We start from the raw sequence: 20,514 nt of genomic DNA on the forward strand, positions 1-20,514 counted from the left end.
TTTGGTTATGTTGCACTTATATATTGTATATTGAATCTTGAAATTGTTTTTTGTTGCGTTTGTTTTTTTTTTTTGGGGGGGGGGGGGAGAGGGATGGGTAAAAGTGTAGCCATTGTCCCCCGCCGCCACATGAAAGTTGGATATATAGTAAGTTGTTAAAGTTCAATTACTCCCGTAAAAATTGTCAAATCAAAATGGCTGTAGTATATGATGAGGTACATATGGTGACAAACAATCCTATAAAATTTAAGCAAAATCTGTTCAATGGTTTTCGAGGAGTTGTTCCCACAAAAACATTCCTACGTTATCCAATAAAAAGTTCATAAAGTCCCATAAATCCCGTAAAAATTGGTTGAATAAAAATGACAGTATGATTTGATCAACTACATATGGTGGGAAACATTTATACGAAATTTCAGCAAAATCTGTTTAGTGGTGTCCGAGGAGATGTGTCAACAAAAAAATTCCTATGTTGTCAAATACACTAAGTCAATAAAGTCCCATAACTCCCATAAAAATTGGTTGAATCAAATGGCAGTATATGATCAACTACATTGTACATATGGTGGCAAACAATTACATTGTATACGAAATTTCAGCAAAATCTGTTTAGGGGTGTCAAAGGAGTTGCGTCCACAAAAAACATTCCTATGTTGTCCAATACCCTAAGTCGATAAAGTCCCACAACTACCGTAAAAACTGTCAAATCAAAATGGCCATATGATATGGTCAACCACATAAGGTGGCAAATAATCCTACAAAATTTCAGTAAAATCCATTCAGTGATTTCCAAGGAGTCGTGTCCACAAAGTGTTCCTATGTTGTAGTGTGCATGAAAATGATAAAGTCCCATAACTCCTGTAAAATTGTCAAATCAAAATGGTGGCAGATATGATCAACTACAATCCTTTCAGTGGTTTCGGAGGAGTTGCGGACGGACACAGACCATTACTTAGTCCCTCCGTCGCGTTGCGGCTGGGGACAATAAGTTGGATTAAACTAAATAATGTCTGTCGTACTCTCTTATTAGAACTAAGTAATAAACTACTTGTAAACTGTCAATTTTAATATATTTCTAAAAATATATTGTTGGGAATTTTTCATATTTGCCTATGATAAAGGTCACATATTCAATAAAATTACTGTTAAAATGTGTGTGATATCAGTTACAGTTTATACTAAGTCTAGTTTTCTAGGAAAAAAGGTCTAAAAGCAAATCATAATTTGCTTTGTGTGGCCTATTGATAATTTGTGTTCCACTCCATAACAAGAACAATAAAATGAGAAGATATGGAATCAATGCCAACCAGACACAAAATCCCCAGAAATTAGAATGTCATGAATAGAAACCATCGTAAAGCCTCCAACAAGTATCTTACCACTGTACGCAAATCTGTGAACTGCCCCTGACAACAAGTGAAAATTAACATGCGGACAAGGAATACACATTCCGGGCCTACCTAACGAAGACTGTGCTCATAGTAAACACTTGAACAAATAATAGACAACAACAAGTACTGACACAGGCTCCTGGCTGAGGACAGGCACACACTGAGTGTATGGCAGGGTTGAACATGTTTCAAGCTAGCAACCTACCCCCTTACAAGCATCTATGTCAGAAGAACGACCAACATATGGACAAACAATAAAATTCAACTACGAAAAGATGCCAATTCTGTACGACAAAGCTCAAGACAAGTGCGGTAAATCAAAAAATAAAACATCATAAAGAGCTCTATCAACAGAATGCCCACTGTTACTGACAGCTAGCATAGGCAGTCTAAACAGTTGATCATAAAAAGATCAAACACTGTAGTCCTAACTAAAGTACCACACTTCACATCAGTCTGATAAAATCAGACTAATTATGATTTAATGTTTTCACAGTCAGACAGGACCAAAATGAGAGATCCGGTAATACCAGAGCGGAAAACTAAAGGAAACCAATTTCCTATTAATTTGTTTTTGCTTTTCTTAAATAATCGATCAAAGTGTCAACATTTTTACCAATAAACACCATTTGTAAAGATTGAAACACAATTTCAAATTTATACCCCTGAATAAGAGATTTTTAAGCTAATTAGAAATATCATAAGGGCTACTTTTGAATTTTGAAGCTTTATAAACAACATTACCATAAAAATTAGGATGTGCAATACCAGTAAATACCAGGTTTCTACAGTTACAGTTAAATTTTATAACCAAATGTCTATATTTGTGGAAAAAATTATAAAAGGTTTTAACCAACTTGTGGTAACTGTAGCAAATTAGAGCTTGATCACTATGGAAAACATTAGCAACTAACCATAATTGTTCATAATTGAATGAAGTTTAGTCAACATACACTCTTAAACTTATTTATTTATACTGGATTCGGAAACAAGTTACATTAACTTATATCAATCCCTCTCCAGTTGGCATACAGTTCAGCTAACAGTAAATTATATTCTATACAGATGCAAGTTTTGAATAGACATGGTTTACAAAAAAATAAACTGTTAACACAGAAGTGTGTCTCGCCTTGCGGAACCCCATATGGTCAATAAAAAATGTCAAAGTCGATGAACTGTGACTGCGGGGGCATATGCCCAAAATGACAATAAATGTGAACCATACTGATGCTAATGCATCTACATACCAAATATCAATGACCTAGCATAAGTAATTCATGTTAAACAGACACAAGAAAAAACTCTTACATTGGTAATATCAGGTAAAACGGAAAAAAATGTCAAAGTCGATGAACCATGACTGCGGGGGCATATGCCCAAAATTACAATAAATGTGAACCATACTGATGCTAATGCATCTACATACCAAATATCAATGACCTAGCATAAGTAGTTCATGTTAAACAGACACAAGAAAAAACTCTTACATTGGTAATATCAGGTAAAACGGAAAAAAATGTCAAAGTCGATGAACCATGACTGCGGGGGCATATGCCCAAAATGACAATAAATGTGAACCATACTGATGCTAATGCATCTACATACCAAATATCAATGACCTAGCATAAGCAGTTCATGTTAAATAGACACAAGAAAAAATTCTTACATTGGTAATACCAGGTAAAACGGAAAAAAATGTCAAAGTCGATGAACCGTGACTGCGGGGGCATATGCCCAATATGACAATAAATGTGAACCATACTGATGCTAATGCATCTATATACCAAATATCAATGACCTAGCATAAGTAGTTCATGTTAAACTGACACTAGAAAAAAGTCTTACAATTGTGGACAACGCCGCCGCCGCCGGAAACCCCGTACCTATGTCTCGCTTTCCGTGACTTCCGTCGCAGGCGAGACAAAAATGAGATGCCATTTATCACATTTCCATGTTTAGCTTTCCCATAGTGATCAAACTTTCATTTACTCTTATCAGGTGTACAATAAGTATATTTCTATATGACCCAACTTTCTATGCATCACTAAGTAAATTGTTCTGAATGTCAGAAATTGTCTGCTCCCTCACAGCCTCATTCTTGCGACAATGTCTAGAAAAAAAGCTAGTAATCTGCTGTGATCCTTCAATGGAAAATCGTCTTGTACCATTAGCATTCTGAACACTTCTCATCAATACAGAAACGTTTTCAGGATCCTCTTTACGTCCTGTTGTTACTCCAATATTTAAATGGTCAATCAAAAAAGTCTTTTGATTTTCATTGAACCTTTTGCTTTTTCTTTCCGATTTGATGCCCCAACCTTGGGTAAGTGTCGTGTTGCTTGCCTGATCTGAACAATTTGTTCTTATAATGTAGTCTTTTGTAAGGACTTGAGCATCAGATAATTTTTTAACATACTCCGTCTTTAGTATGTCAGCTTTTTTCAAACGTTCCGATTGGATGACACATTCATCAACTATTGCATGGTCATTCAAATCTGTAAATGTGTTAAATGATGATGTACAACCTTCATTGGAACAGGTCAATACATGTATTCCCTGGTTTTGTTGAGAAGATCGATGACTAATGCTGTGGAAGTCAACCACATTTTTTGGTGTCTCAATTACTTTCAGAGATGGCTGATTTAATGTATCATCCTGGGAATGTTGTATCAATTTACCTGAAAATTAATCAATGTAATATGAAAATAAAAGAGTTAAATTAAAACTAGTTTTTGAGAAAGACATGCCTCAAACTGTCATGCTCATTTTTAAGTTCAAAAGGTCATAAATCCCACAACCAGAGGCTCCAAGGAGCCTGTATTGTCACCTGGTATTCATTAGCAAATCATGTAAAAAATTGCCACATATCAATTCTTTTTAAAATCAGAGGATGCTACATATTTTTTGCAAAAAATGAGATTTCATGGGCAATAACTTCAACATCAATCAACAGATTTTCATGAAAATTGCACAACAGGTAGATCTCATCATGCTGGTCTATTTTACCCTGCCAGAATTTTGATTGCTGCCTTTGTTTTTAAGGAGGTTCGCTCCTCATATTTCTGATTTTTTGTCAGATTTTCGGAATCCTCGGGTTTTATCCATTCAAGTGTTTGTAAAAATTTTGCCCACTGACCCCCATTTTTCTTTTCATAGTTTAATTTTATGTAGTTTCAAATGTCATTTTTGAAAATTTCATAAAATTCTTGATATTTTTTCATAGTTTGTTTTGGGAAATTAGTCGGCAATGTTAAACATATGAAGAATCTAGAGAATTTTGTTTTCCTGCCAAATTTTGGACACCTGGTATCTCAAAAAAGAGCACATTGACCCATGATTTTTTTCTGCTCTTTTAGTTTATTTAAGTACTTCATATTAACAACAGTCGGTGGGGGGGGGGCTTGGCATTTTGTTTTAGTAAGAAAATCTATATTCAGTAGTCATGGTAAATGCTACAAGAATGTTTTCGGTCTGACATTCATTTCTGGCAAAATTAATTTTTTTCTTTTTCTGTTTACAGGTGAGAAAAAAAGATAGTGGTCAACATTTATTTTTTTTTATTCTACCGAAGGCCACATTATTTATTTTCCGAGAATATTTATTTCTAAAATCTGCTCCTTTGATTTTTTTTTTGTGATAATTACAGAAAGTTCCATCTGATCTATAATTACTAAATTATACTGGGACCCTCTATCGGTCTTATTACTCCCAGATGCATGTGTTTAAGGTTCATCTGAATGAATTGAAAAATATGGCCGTTTTTACTCCACAAAATTTGCTCTGTGTACAGACAAACCTGAGCATCTAGAAAAAAATACAGGCATAGCTGACCCTAGATATGAAAAAGATGCATCACTTTAACATAAAATTAAATAAAAAACTGACCTGGTATTTGCTGTCCATTTTTTTCCAATATGCAACAGATGGCCAAAATAAACAATCACCCGAGTTTAACTTGAGATGGTCCACTTGATTACGCAGTTTAAATCACCTGTTAGTTTACATCTGGGTGTTGTCTTTCAATTGAAAAGTATTTAAAGTTAAAAAAGAACTCACTTCTTTGTATGGGGAACATCTCAAATCTTTTACCCAACTTAGTTTATTTTTGCACCCTCTGCAGAATTGATAAAAATGCACAGAAGAATCAATTGAAGATTTTGATATTCTAAAACTGAAAATGAATTAAAATTTTAATCATCTAAATGCAGCCATGCTTCAAATGTTTCCTAAAAGCACAAGATTGTCTGTAAAATTTGTGGTGTAATTTAGGCCACTATAACAAAAAGGTTATGATAAACCTTAATGCTAATGTTTAAGAGACCTTTATAAATAATATTCAAATGCTAAAACTACTTACGAGTTCCAACAGGAAGAACAATGCCACAGTTATCTCGAATGGTGACAACATTTTCAAACGTCAAAATTCTGTCCCTTTTCCATTTAGATCGTTCTGTTGGTAAAACACTACATGCAGATGCAACATTAGCTTCAGGATGTGTGTTTCGATGCTGGGGTATTTCGCAATATGACCTTCTGCTTCGCTTATTATTTCTTTGCAAGATATTTGCAAAATGTGAAGCACAAATTTTCCAATGACTTTCAAACAAGTTTTCAGGCAAAAGTCCACATTCAGTGAATATTATTTTAATGTCTTCCTCAGAATGCCTTTTCAATTGAACTAAATCCCCTGAACACACTATAGAATCAATAAGATATTTAAAATTACAAGTCATTCTTTTTTGTAAACAAACATCTTCATCAAAAAGCAGACGACTTTTTATAGCCTCCTTTTTAGAGAGTGAACTAGATGAAAAGAAAGATAACTCTAATTTGAAACCTATGACTAGGCAATAAACATAGGATAAGATATATAAATATTCTGTACTCTAAAATGTTAGAAAAGTACATTTTTTATTAAATCAATCCATAAATGTGAGAAAGGGGTCAGTTTAGGGTTAAGTTGTGCTTTTTGGCATTTTCCAGAGATAAGCAGCATGCCAATGGTGTCACACTACACCATCTGAATTTTTGCAATACCTTTTTTATTTTAAAAATACCCATTCTGATTTTTTAAGATTACTTTTGAAACATATTAAATATTGTAAAAACAAGATATGAGGAATTTCCTTCGTTGCATTTTGAAATAAAACATGTCTCAACTTAGTGTCATTTCGACTCTAAATGACATTGAAAGTGATACAAAGACAGTCTTAATAAAGAAATGTAAATTAATAAATCAATTGTATTCCTTTAGTTACTTAGTTAATTATATCAAGATCATAACAGAATACAAAAAAAATGGCAGATAAACAGATTTGGATGGTTTTTTTTTTTATTGAACAATACAGATATAACAAATTTCACCAAATCTGTGAAGACCATACAGAATTAATGCCGTTGCTATGGTGACACAATTTTTTTATAGCAATGCATACCATTTTTTAAATATTTATATGATACACTATCATTGTGCAATACTTAATTCCAAACTTGTAATGTACCATTTCTGCTTAATTTTGATGGTTACATAGAATGAATTGTGATGGATGCATTGTAAATGTTTGAGTATAGTAAAACACTGATTATCATATATCATGTGTGATGATGTATTAGAGCGAAAACACTGCAACTGTAAGAAAGATTAGCTCATGTGCTTAACTAGAACGCTATCAAATAATATGCTTGTGTTAAAGACATTGTTAAAATGTGTGCTAGAAGTTTAAAATTTCACATTTAGAAATCATCAAGTGAAAACAACCCTTTTCTCTACAGAACAGATTAAATCTAAATCTAAGATCTAAATTTTTTATACAGTATATTTCCTTTTAAAACAAAAAAAAAGATAAAAAAAAGAAAAGAAGAAATCTGACAGTTTCTTAAACAAAAGATTTCAATACTGTAAGCAATAATAATTTTTCACAGTGTACTAGTTTTTCCTATTTTTGCTGAGAAATATAGTATCCAAAAAGATTTTTTTACATAGAGATACAGTATTCATTTTTTACATCCCCCAAAATGATATAATCAAATATGTTAACTTAAAGAACCAGTGAAAATTAGCAACCATAAATATGTTTACAGTATTTGTAATAATAAAAAAAAAGTATATTGCACTGTAGAGGTGAAAGTTCTAGGGTGGCAATAATTTCTAAAAAAAAGAACTAAGATCTACCAATATACCAAAGAAAAGGGGGGAAGAAGGGAAAATCACTCAATGCCTACTCCATTTAAAAAACTTTCTCCCTCACTGAGCAGTGATCAAAGTTCATTACTTCAATTAATTTATAATTACAGATTACTATCAAGAATCAGACAGGTACTTCAAAATAATGGAAATTTCTATTACCATAGTGAAATACATTGAATACACCAGGAAAACACTGAGCAAAAATAACACTGTGGAGATATATGTAGAGGCTAAAAAAAACCTTTTTGCTTGGAAATAAAAATGTCAATGATGGGAAAACAATTTGCAGAGCTCTTCAAACCAATTTTATTTTGCTTCAAATAATTAATTTTTCTTCACAATCATCGATCAACATTAAAAAGTTGATATAAATTGTTCTTAACATACATTTAATGTATTTCACACATTTTTTTTTATATAAACAGGACCTGCATGATTCTTTCATTGATCAGTATTTTATTCAATTTAAATTTAAATTTTCAAATCATTTTTTATATTTTTTTTTTATTATATGAACTCTAGTGTGGAATAATTCATAAACCACTATATAAGGATGCAAAATGTGTAATAGAACTGTAGATCACAAATAAAGCATGAAGATATTAAAAAGCAACACATCTGCAAGGCTCACCTAACCCCCAATACACTCTTTATTGTGTATAAAATCTCACGACGGATTTCTCGCTCACATATACCATCTGATTGGTACACCTGTAATACAAAGGTTAACAGTCAATACAGGTACCCGGTCACTCACCTAATAGCATGAATATTCTTGATTATTATACCAATTTCTCGTCGTAATTCTCGCTCATCAAACTCCATCTACAAGATAAAATCTACTTATTACAACAAACCTAAATGAAAAATAATAAATGCCAACCCGCCAGCTTTCACTCCAAAATGTGATAATAATCAGAAAACTATTTTGTATCTTTTACAAGCAAGGAAAAAGCAAGGAACTATTTATACTGTAGCCCACACGAAACAAATGAAATGACATCTGACGAAGCTGGAATATTTACAACCACTATGAAAGGCATCGCTACTGCTGACAAACTCCATCCCCCTTACCATTCAGTCACTCAGAATATACAATATAAAAATGTTATCAACCTGGAAACCCTTGCTTAGCTGTACTTGTTAAATTTTGGTAAAAAATCACACACGCCCACACACACACACAGACCCTTTGTATGTGCTGCATACTAAGGAACAATGAATTCATTTCTGCTTTATACAATACCTTGACTAGTTCAAAGGGAAATCGTTCATGAAAAATTCTATTAATTTTTGCTCCTCCACTGAGTTCTAGGGCACTAATCTCAGCACCTGAACCTTCTATAGACTTCTCAAAATCTCCACCAAACTGTGTACACATCCTAAAAAATAAACAAGTTAAATTTTTTTGTAGTGTATAGAAATGCTATAAAACCACAGTTAAGGGCCAGAAACCAATCACTTTCTATCTCAGTATCCCAAGCCAAATCTAATGACTGTCTGGATCTGATTTTTACTTATGATAACTGCATTGTAACATAAGCCAGATATAGAAGATTCACAGGATACCACAATGGAAACAGATCACAAATTGAAACAAAATCTATTTTTAAACAATAACAAAGATATACTGGTGGACATTTGTAAAAATACTATTTAAGTTTTTAAATTAGCTACCAAAATTTCTTTTGAAGCAGAATGACATTCAAGTACACAATACAATATTACATACTGCATCATGGCTTTAGTCTTTCTGGCTGGATCATCAGGTCTGAAGTTTTTGAATTCTTCCACATCTTTCTCCATGCCTAACAGCTGAGATTGTAACTTATTTCTGAGGGCAGGTAAAGTGTCTTTTATATGATTGGTCAGTTGTTGGTTTAAGACTCTCTGTAGATGTGGTGTACCCATTCTGTCTGCCATGTGCCTATATATCATCAAAAATTCAAAGTAGTGTTTTATTACTAACATTAATTACAGGAAAACGATAATGTAGCTTGAGCTTGTTGTGAGGGCTTACATTATTGTTTTTCTGTAATTAGTGTTGATAATAAAAACACTACTTTGAATTTATTATTAACATTAAGTACAGGAAAACAATAAGTACAAAAAAAACAATAATGAAGTTTGAACTTGTTGTGAGGGCTTACATTAACTTTTTGATGTTATATGCAGTACAAATTTTCATGAAACATCAGACATAAGCAAATTAATATAATAAGTATTGTTTGATATCTAATGTAATATTAACTAATTACCTTCAATATTGAAATACATGTACAGACAAGTATTACTTCTGAACTCATGTAATATATATATCTAACTATTTTACATGTACTCTATCCTATCCACTTAATTAATGCATAAAATTGTATATCTTTACTGTTTTAGTTTTCAACAATATACCTGTATGAGGGATGACTGAGAAAGAATTTACGTTCAGCAGCCAATGCAGCTCTGATGTCTTTTCTTCCTTCAATATCTTTCTGACTTCTGTTGACTACACCAATATAACCTAAAACAATAAAATCAATTTGATCATATTCTATTGATACATAGTATCTAAAATTCATACTTTGTACTCTTAACTGTCTTTTTTAATGTGTGAAAGCTTCATTAATCTGTTCATATGCATGTCCCCATCTTTTACACAAAAACTGGAAGCATCATATCTATGATAAATTTATATGCTTAAATACTGGATACTAATGGAGGTTTTATTTTGATTAAAAAAACAAAATTTGTGAGACAGACAGACAGACAGGACAAGTAGGTTATCATCAACCTCTATGGCAAAATGTTTTCAAAAACGCCTTTGATGGCAAAATGTTTAAAAACTCCAAAACTACATTTTGGGTTTGCTGAAAATTGAACACAATCAATATTTTATTGTATTAAACAACTGTTCAAAGTTTCAAAGTTTTCACAATTTATTGATCCCTTCTGGCTTCACAAGTTATTATCTGGACACTGTCAGAGAGAGTAATTAAAGGAACCAATGTTATAGCGGTAATCAAAAGAATGCAATCCAGGGACAAAGACCAGACATCAGGGGATGAACAGACACACAACTTATCATAAAGTATCACATAATACTTGGCCACTCCTTGTGGTGGAATATAAAGTATCACATAATAATTGGCCACTGCTTGTGGAGGAATATAAAGTATCACATAATACTTGGCCACTCCTTGTGGTGGAATATAAAGTATCACATAATACTTGGCCACTGCTTGTGGTGGAATATAAAGTATCACATAATAATTGGCCACTGCTTGTGGTGGAATATAAAGTATCATATAATAATTGGCCACTGCTTATGGTGGAATATAAAGTATCACATAATAATTGGCCACTCTTGTGGCGGAGTCAATATTCTGCAAAATACATCATCTCAAATATAGCAAATACTCCACAGCAATCAAAATCTCCTTCAACAATGATAACTATACCTAACTAAGAGTAGATCCCTACCTCTCCTGAGTGGTAATGTTCTGTTTTCTAACACTTCTCTAGCATCTGTTCCTTCATCCATTAAATCTAGTTTGGTCACTACACCCATTGTTCTTACACCTAAACAATATTAAAACAATATTCATCTTCATGGAAAGAAAGATATGATTAAGGAATACATAAATTTATATAACTGTCCATAGAGTATGACCTTTTTCAGATGTTTCATACATGTACTGTATTTTCTGGACTGTAAGTCGATATTTTTTTTCAGCAAAAGTGTCAGCCTCGACTTATCTAAGGATTTTTAAAAAAATGTTAATCAAAAATGCTTTTCATTAGATTTGTTTAGTTCACTTTTGAATGCTTTAATTCAAAATTTTTGGTAAACTGCAATCAACGAAAGCTGTCACTCAATCAGTCAAACTGACGATTGAATTTGAATATTATTGATCATTGTCGCTATCCTTTATGAATGAATATGATGATGTTAATATAAACTCTGAGACTTTAAAACCATTTAACTATATAAATAAACTCTAGAAGATACGTTAACAAAACTATTTTTTGAACTTGAAAAACATTATCGAGTGTTCCTGAGTTATCAGTCCTGCAATATGCAAAGTTATACCCATCTACGGTATGTCGGAACACATTCGCATGTTTATTGTATTTTGTAATACTAGGTAATACTGTTTACTAATTACCACTCGTAATTATGACCAATTGATCAAATGAATTACCCACTTATTTCACACATGGCTGCCCACGTTTGGCATGTTTACGATTTCGTACTCCTGATGATCTATGACTTCAGAGCCATCGACCCGCCATTCAATAAAAATAATTGAACTCAAGGACAAAGCACATTTTAACAAAAACACAGGTATTTATTAAATTCATAAATCTTGTACTTAGGAACATTACTGGAATAATATGCCGTTGAAAACAAACCGCTCAACTCGGATCTCCGTTGATACGTACGGTAAAAATGCATAAGTCTGACCCTCGACTTATCTGCCGAATTCCACTTAATATGTTTTTTTCCTCGATTTTGGTCAAAACTAAGCAATTCGACTTATACTCCACATTGACTTATAGTCCGGAAAATATGTTGTCATAAGTGTCCGTCCCTGTAAGAATCAGGCAGTAAGTGAAACATGATTTTGATAGTGTAATTTGACTATCTGCACCAATCAGGAAAACAGAAAAGATTTTCCATAGCATGCTGGACCACTGAGTTACAATGTCATTGTTATGCACTGGAAATGAACATTTCAAGGGCAGATAATTCTGTCAAAAACCTCACTTTGCTAAGATTCTATTGAAAAATTTCAGAGCAAAGCTAGTGATGCAGAGATCAAATAATAGTCTTTTCAAATAGAGAAAGTTCCCTTGAGTAATATAACATTGTCAGATCAGTGGGTTTTTAACATGCATGTTTCTGATTGTTCCCATTTTGCCTGATTCTTCCAAATTCTTACACTTAATATATATATTTCCATAACTGGTCCTTCATCAATGTAAACAGGCAGCTTCACTGACAATTTTAAAGTAATTTGGGATAATACATTACAGTAGCTATATAAGTTACTTTTCTATATATTTTTTAAACAAGTGATTGAATATAAGAACAAATTTAGCAAGTATTGAAAATTCACACTCTAAGTTTCTTGGGTTATTTCTGAAATGAACTTATAATACATATAGAATTCCATAAGCAAATTTTAATAAAGGGAAATAACTTACTCTAGCAAAATTTAAAATTACTTTCATTTATCAAGTATTTCCCCTTAAATTCCATCACTGTTAATGTATGTGTTCACTTATTAATTTCCCTTTTACTACAAGATTACTCAAATTATCCCAGTACCAGAGAGCTAATAACTAAGTAAACAAAGAAATATGTATCCCTTGCATTAAGATCACACCTTGGGGGTCCACTTCCTTTGCTATTTTAAGAGCATCAGAGTTGGCCAAATCAGAATTAGCTGGTGACACTGCTAAAATTAGACAGCTGTCTTTGGATATGAACTCTAAGATCATAGTACGTATCTGCATTTCTATATCTGCTGGCTGGTTCCCTACTGCTACTTTTGTCATTCCAGGTAAATCTATTAGGGTCAGGTTAAGAACTGAAAAAAAAAACAGGAAATTATTGGTTAACTAGAGAATAATAGATTGTAAGAGTATAAAATAGAAATTTTTACTGGGTTTACTGTGCTAAAGCATTACATTTGTGTATTTAAAGTAAAAATCTGTATGTGTTCTGTGTTCTTTATATACATTTCACACTTTCATATTACCATAAGGCAGATATGTCAATTATATGCACCGTAGTATATAAGGTCAATCTGACATTAATAGATTAACTTCCACATGTTTATTTATGTATACGACAATAGATTTCTTTATTCTCTCATTGTCAATATAGTACAAAACCCTGCTCCTTTCCACAAGTATCTTAGTCATATCAAGCTGGAAAAACAAACAAATATTTTATTCACATTACGCTGATATCAATCATTTTGAAACAGAAATTATGTATTTGAATACAATTCATTTTAAATGTTGAAACCAAAACGGAAATAAAATATGGGATTCACGACTGTATACAACCTGACGTTGAGATATTAGAAGTTTCTTTATTAACCATGGGGGAACACTTACACAGCAGATCATACAAATATATTTACCATGAGGAGAATACACTCTGAGGTTGATTGGGATATTAGATATATTTTTGTTTCCACCAGTAACTCGATCTGTTTCAGCTTCAATTTCTTTTCGAACCTGATCAAAGTCAGCATAATATTTTCCTTTCTGATGTAAAAATTCTGCATATTCTATAATAAAGTACCAAATAAATTAATGTAACATTAACCTATATTGCATTTGAGGTTAGATTCATAAAGCAACTGACTTCTGAAACTCATTCAGGGTGCTGCAGACAGCACCTCTCATTAAAAGCAAGACTTTAAAAAGTAAGGAAAAACTAGTTCTATGCTACATTATTCCCTTGTCCAACAATGTTTAATAAAAATTATGTCCAAAAATTTTGAGAGGCATGTCTGTTACATTTTAGTAAGAAAAAAAACAAACATCTGCAGCCCTTTTCACAAAAAATCATAAGAGTAAAATTAGTCGTAAGTTGTGACATCATAATACTTAACTCTATTATGACATCATAACTTACGACTACTCTTACACGTACGATTTTTTGTGAAAAGGACCGCTGCTGCAGAGTGGAGCTATTAGAAAAATAAGTTTACAGTACATGTACCATCTAAAAAGTCCATAGATATGGTGATACTCAGAAGTGACACACAGATGCTGAGACCAAAATTATCTATTCATAAATTTGTTTAAGGTGCATAAAAAGAAAATTGTTGATACATTACAGATTAAGAAGAATGAAAAAACAATAATGTTTTGTTTTGCATAACATTCATACAATGTACTGTATTAAATATAGATTCTCCTTCAGTCTCGAGAGGATTACAAGATTTCTCCAATCGAGATAGTAAAATTTTAGATTTCAACCCACAAGCTTCAGCAAAAGGTTCGAATCTAAATTTAACTATATAGTGAGGATAAATTTTGAAATCCACAAGGACATTGGAGAAGAGTCTGTTTCTCCCATGAAATCAGTAAAAAAACTTGGAAATGTAAAATGGTGGGAACTCTTGCAGAAATTTACCAGTAATAACTGCCTGATAGTTAAAAAGTCAGGTGCATTTTTTTATCACCGGCTTAGAATGGGAGAATGTTGTTTTTACAAAGTAACATACATGTGTGCAGCACAGACTTTTAAAAAACTAAATATTAATTTGGCCTGGCCTAATGTACAAGTACAATGTGTATCCTTCATTAGTACTACATGCAGTAATATGATTTCAATTTTCTATAATCAGCAAATCTTCCTGGATTTATTAACAGTAATAGTATCTTGATTAAGTAATATTAATTTAATATTATACAAATTCTTTATGCAGTTACATTCAAGTATTTAGGGTATAAAATTACTGTGAATTCACTTCATAAAAATATCTTTTTCAAGTTTTTTACACTAAAGATTTTATAAGGTGAAGACAATTTATTTTGAAAATGAAAGAACAAATATGTATTTTACAGGAATTTAGAACACGATCAGATAATCTTTTTGCAAACTTTTGGTTGGAGGAAGGGTTCAGATTATAGTATACAAAAATAAATGTTAATACAGAGTACCTGATTGAGAGTAAATTAATTGTAAAATTAATGGTCTTCTTGTAACAATACCACTCCCTCTGGGTAAAAAGTCTCTGAAAAGATAAAAAAAATATTTATAAGAATTGTTGAGTTTTGGAAATGAACACTGAATTTACACAGTTGCATTAAAAACAAAAATAATCCAGAGTACCAGTACACACATGTATATATGTGTGTGAAAGTTTTTGAACAACTCATGTTCAAAAGAACTCATTTAAATTAAACTGATTGCCTTGAGGGAATTCTACATGCTAAATCAGGGTAGGAAACTCACTCAAATTCCTGCCAGTCCTGAATACAATTTTTCCATATATTTAATATATGGCCATTTAAATTTTGCTAAAATTAGCCAGTCCTGCCGAAAAAAGCCAGTCTCAGGCTGGTGGGCAGGCTACTATTGCTAACTCTGGCTAAATTCTAACAGACCTTCCTTTGACTTTTAAGTCTGAATGTTTGTTGAATGATTCAAATTTTCAATATCAACACTCCAGTAGAAAAAACTCCTTAAGTGCTTGCAATCAATTTGAAATACATGTACAGGTAGGAGGGTCCTTAAGGGCATTGCACAGATCTATATATTTTCCAAGTTGCCCAAAATTACAACATAGTGTTCATAGTTCACTTTAAAAATAAACTTCTGATAGCACAGTGCTAACGATCATACTACTAAAAAAGCAGAATGCTGCAATAGCCTGGGGAGAACATTTCCATCTTCTAATGGTTAAACTGGAAGTTCAGCAAAAAAAAGGCATAGATTGAAGAAAAATAATGCTTTAACTACTACCGGACTTACAAAATGTATGTATTACATATTTACATTGTAAGATTTGTAAATGCATCAACAATTCAGAATCATCATGATATCACATAAATGTTTATATGATTTAACCATAAATAGAAAATGCAGTTATAATGTACATGTATTAATTTACTGGAAAAAATCAAAACAACTTGTACAATTATTAACCTGAAACCCTATATACTTTTGTGCAATAAAAGACAAATAAAAGTTTTGGGTATTTTTTTTTCACATCATGGTTCAATGATTCTAGCTAAAACTCAGAAATATTCTGAGCTCAACATCAGTTTCCTGAATTTAAATTCTTCCTACAAATTGATTTCTTTGCTTTGTGTAGTCCTATTATCTCCACCAAACACACTATGGATTTCTCGTTGTCTTTAAAAACAGAAGTTCTCCCAATGATTTGTTATTCAAACACTAATGATCTTCCACAGATATACAATTTGCCATTTACCAATATTGATATTTTGAACCAATCAATCAGCCAATAAAGTCACCGGGACAGTCAGTATCCCAGACTGACAAGAGTTGTGATGGAAAATCCATAGGTAATTACAGTAATAAGATTCTTTGGGTGCTTTTAACACAGTTGGATATAGAAAAAACCATGTACCTTTTAGTTTAGTTTACAACAATTTTATTTGTTGACTCAAAAAAGGGATAGGACCAACTTATGAAGTCTTCTCCTATCAATAATATACAATGCATATATAAGAACATTTGAACATTGAGGGCAGCATAAAATCATTATGAATATTATATACCTTTTGAACAGAAGTGCACAAGTACTGGTACAGTACACTTGAAGATCCTATTTTTAAAATCATGAACACAATGTCATAAGTCTAGTTGGTTAATTTGATCATATAGTTAAAATGTTCACAATTATAACCCAGTTTTTAAATACATCTTAAATGTGATGCCTTAGAAGAAACTTGCTGAACATTCATTTAAACCATTTTTCTGGCTATATTGACATTCCATCATACTGGGACATATTCTTGATATTTGCACATTGTTTACTTTAAATAAAACATTGGGAAATTATAAAAATCTCTAAAATCAAACAAACTTTCATGTGCCAGGGGTACTTGTAAAAGTTACATGTACATACATGTATGATTTTCTCACTTGTACAAACCTTGTAATTTGAAACTGAAATATATTTATTTCCTCATCACTTCACAGTACTTGTAAAATATTTTATAGTCATGCAAGATTAGATTAAATTCGAAAGGAAGAATATCATGGTGTGATTGATCATCAGTAACAATTCAAGAACTGACCTAAATGTTTGTTAATATCAGAAAATTGATCAGGATTTAAGTAAACCACATAAATAATCCATATGCATGATTTTAGGAGGATCACTTACTGGCTGTCAATGAAAGGAGAAAATATCAATTCAATAGACATTACAGCATTTGAGGTTATTTCACTACAATATACCGAGCTTTGATATTTTTTTTCATGATTTATCTAAAATGCACCAGTTCAACCATTAACCACTCGGTCTTGCAGTAATAAAAGTTCACTTTAGAAAGAAAACAAAGAGTTTCAGTGTTAGATACTTAATTTTTGGTCAACATAGACCCTTCATAATTTTACATAGACCGCACTGTAGATTTCAAAGGAAATTTAGCCAATTTCATCATAGACCTCTGCTTGATTTTATGTAGACTCTGTCCATAGGTCTACTGCTACTTTCTTTCACTGGAGTTTTATATAATCTGCAGTCTATGTAATTACCACAGGACTAACAAATACAATGTATCTTCACAATTTAACAGTAGACATTATGGCCATTCAAATGAAGAATCATTTGCCAATACATGTACTAACTTCTTTTAAGGAAGACTTTAATGTACAAGCTAATACATTTTTGAAAAATATAAAGTAAAAAAAAAAATAAATAAATAAATACTTGACATGGTTTGACACTAATTTCATATATGTTTGGTGGTCAACAGAACTACGTCAGAGGTAACTAATGTAGTTCGTAGACAGTAATGACAGTTCTGTTGTAAGATCTTGTGAAAAATAAGGCAAAATTTAGATAACCCATTGGACTACCATGAAAATTTTTCAAAGTAGTCCTCTCCAAAATTAGGGTGGTACAGGACTACCAGACTACTGTAAGTGTCGATCCCTGCTTGAAATTAATTTGGGAAACTTTAAAAATTTTCATTGGCCATGAGTAATTGTTAAAGCAACATATGCTTTGGTATTTATATTGATACATGTATAACCTGGAAAAAAATGAAATTGAAATTGTCAGCGTGATACAGATTGAAATTATCCACTCATCATTATATGTATAATGTATGCATATGCAGGGATTCAAATTGAATTAAATCATTGAAGGTCCATACACCAGAACCTGCATACATGTACATAACCACACTCTAAAAAGTACATTTAATAAGGTATTGTGTACATTATACATGTATAAATGTAGGTCAAAGACCACAGTTTCTTATTTGGTACATGTAAGAGGAATTACCCATAACTTTATATATAACCAGATTGGATGTGGTGAATATGTCAAAGATGTACACATGTAACAAGCCCACTGGGAAAAAAATATCTGCTCAATGTCAAAGATCAATGCATTACTGGTAAAAATATCAGCTACATGTACCAAGCAATCTAATTATTTGTTTTAAAAATAAAACAGAGTTCATACATTATTTAATACTCCAATTCCAAACAATGTATCTGAATAAATTCTGTTAGCGTTGGTATAAATTAGGTATAGAAAAAATGTGTTGCTAATGTCCAGAGAGTTTGAATGGGCCTTCTTTAAGATTTGATTAGCCACATAGAAGCTCAACTGATATTTACATGTACTTAAATGGCTGGCTACCTTCTATCACTAACATACATGTAGTATGCAGAAACCGAATCAGGGCCTAAAATAGACTTCTCCTGTTTTTTGCTCACTTTCCCCATTTTTTATAGACAGGGAAAAGTTTTTGTAATTGAAACACAGTATGTACAAAAATACTTATATTGTTATTTTTCAAACAGAATTTACTAAAACTTCTTGTTATTGAATCTAGATTAGGCTTTGACCTGAAATACTGAATCATATTTTTTGCCAATTTATTGAGAAATAAATATATATACTAAAATACCACAAGCAGCATAATAATCATAAAAATACATTTTTTGAAGTACCAGAAGAAAGATTTATTGCCCAACATAGAAGACAAGGAACTTTTCAATCACATACAATGTAAATAAAAGTGCATTTCAGTCCCCATACAGAGATCTACATGTATGTACTGAATACAAAAAATGTAATTTCTACTAACAACCCTGTCAAATGTTTTTTTTTTTTAATTTAGACAGTTACTTTCAAATTATTTTAAAATTTCATGCTTCATCTCAAGTTGCTTTTTATTTTTGTTATAATTATCTACTTTAAAAAGTGAATGTATGAAATATGCAATTTGGAACAAGAACCTAAATGTATCATTCACATAATGTGTACTATTGTAGATGTACATTTTGTACGAAACTGCTTGGTTAAAAATGGTGATGTAACTGCAACAGTAACATGGAAAACTATTAACACTATTAACATTTTTCCTGTTTTTTCAGTGTTATACAAAACCTGAATGTGACTATAGCACAGGTCATCTAGATTGTTTAAAAATATTTCTTCAATTTTGCAGTCAAGTTGAACAGAAAAAAAAACAATTTCCTGGATATGGGCAAGAAAACTCAGAAGTGTCATACCACTAGCTGAAAACTTCATTTTCTTCTTCATTGTCCAAGTTAACAAGGTAATATTTTATAATTTACACCACTTGTAATTGTATTGATTATTATACTGTACAAAGTTTAAGTCACCTATTGTTACTTTTTTGGTTTAATAAATTAGGAATGTTACTAAAGCAAATTTTCTCCCCAGCTGAACATCATTTAACATGGATCGTTTGTCTTAACTTTGTTGCTTTTTAGAAAAAAAATGTAGCACGAATTACGCCCCCTTCGTTAAAAACAATAACCAATAGTCAATACTTACAAGTACTAGATACAAATAAAATCAAATCAAATAACAGGTTTCACAATTGTGTTGTCTCTTAAAGTAATGAATAATTTTTCCCTTTGATTTTCAAGTGAATAAACTACACAAAATGAACAAAAGTCGTAAAACTCTTACTTTCCAACGAAGTTTTCTAGTACACTACTTTTGCCTGCACTCTGGCTTCCTACCACGGCGATCTGAGGCAAATCAAGCGATAGAGGTGTTCCAAGGGATGAAAAGGCATCTTGCAGCTTATTCACAATGGGAATAAGCTGCTCCATGCCAACATTTCCAGACATTTCTGTTACTTCCGTCTGTCAGATTCAGTCAAAGTTTACTTCATGGCGGATTATGATTATGAGAGGCCGCTTATAACATTGTTACTTATTCAAAA

General features: G+C 31.9%; 1 protein-coding gene across 24 annotated transcripts in view; it reads right to left on the reverse strand.

Annotated features, from left to right (window-relative positions):
- The window catches only part of LOC148611404 (dynamin-1-like), a 49,343-nt gene extending 28,829 nt beyond the window's left edge, over nt 1-20,514 (reverse strand). For 8 of the 24 annotated variants that reach the window (XM_088591930.1, XM_088591941.1, XM_088591925.1 and 5 more), the window contains exons 1-9: nt 20,256-20,513; nt 15,262-15,335; nt 13,728-13,877; nt 12,963-13,166; nt 11,053-11,151; nt 9,985-10,093; nt 9,311-9,505; nt 8,825-8,960; nt 8,210-8,289 (exon numbers count right to left, since the gene is read on the reverse strand). In XM_088591930.1, the coding sequence (XP_088448056.1) occupies nt 8,210-8,289; nt 8,825-8,960; nt 9,311-9,505; nt 9,985-10,093; nt 11,053-11,151; nt 12,963-13,166; nt 13,728-13,877; nt 15,262-15,335; nt 20,256-20,419 (1,211 nt within the window). In that variant the 5' untranslated portion in view covers nt 20,420-20,513. Of the gene's footprint in view, nt 1-8,209; nt 8,290-8,335; nt 8,404-8,824; nt 8,961-9,310; nt 9,506-9,984; nt 10,094-11,052; nt 11,152-12,962; nt 13,167-13,727; nt 13,878-15,261; nt 15,336-20,255 lie in introns of all 24 variants that reach the window. The other 16 variants (XM_088591927.1, XM_088591921.1, XM_088591942.1 and 13 more) reach the window with 8 other exon arrangements.

This window comes from Perna viridis, chromosome 7, assembly GCF_037379345.1.
Source record: "Perna viridis isolate PV_CMFRI_1.1 ecotype Kerala chromosome 7, ASM3737934v1, whole genome shotgun sequence".
In the NCBI taxonomy this organism is placed as follows: domain Eukaryota; kingdom Metazoa; phylum Mollusca; class Bivalvia; order Mytilida; family Mytilidae; genus Perna; species Perna viridis.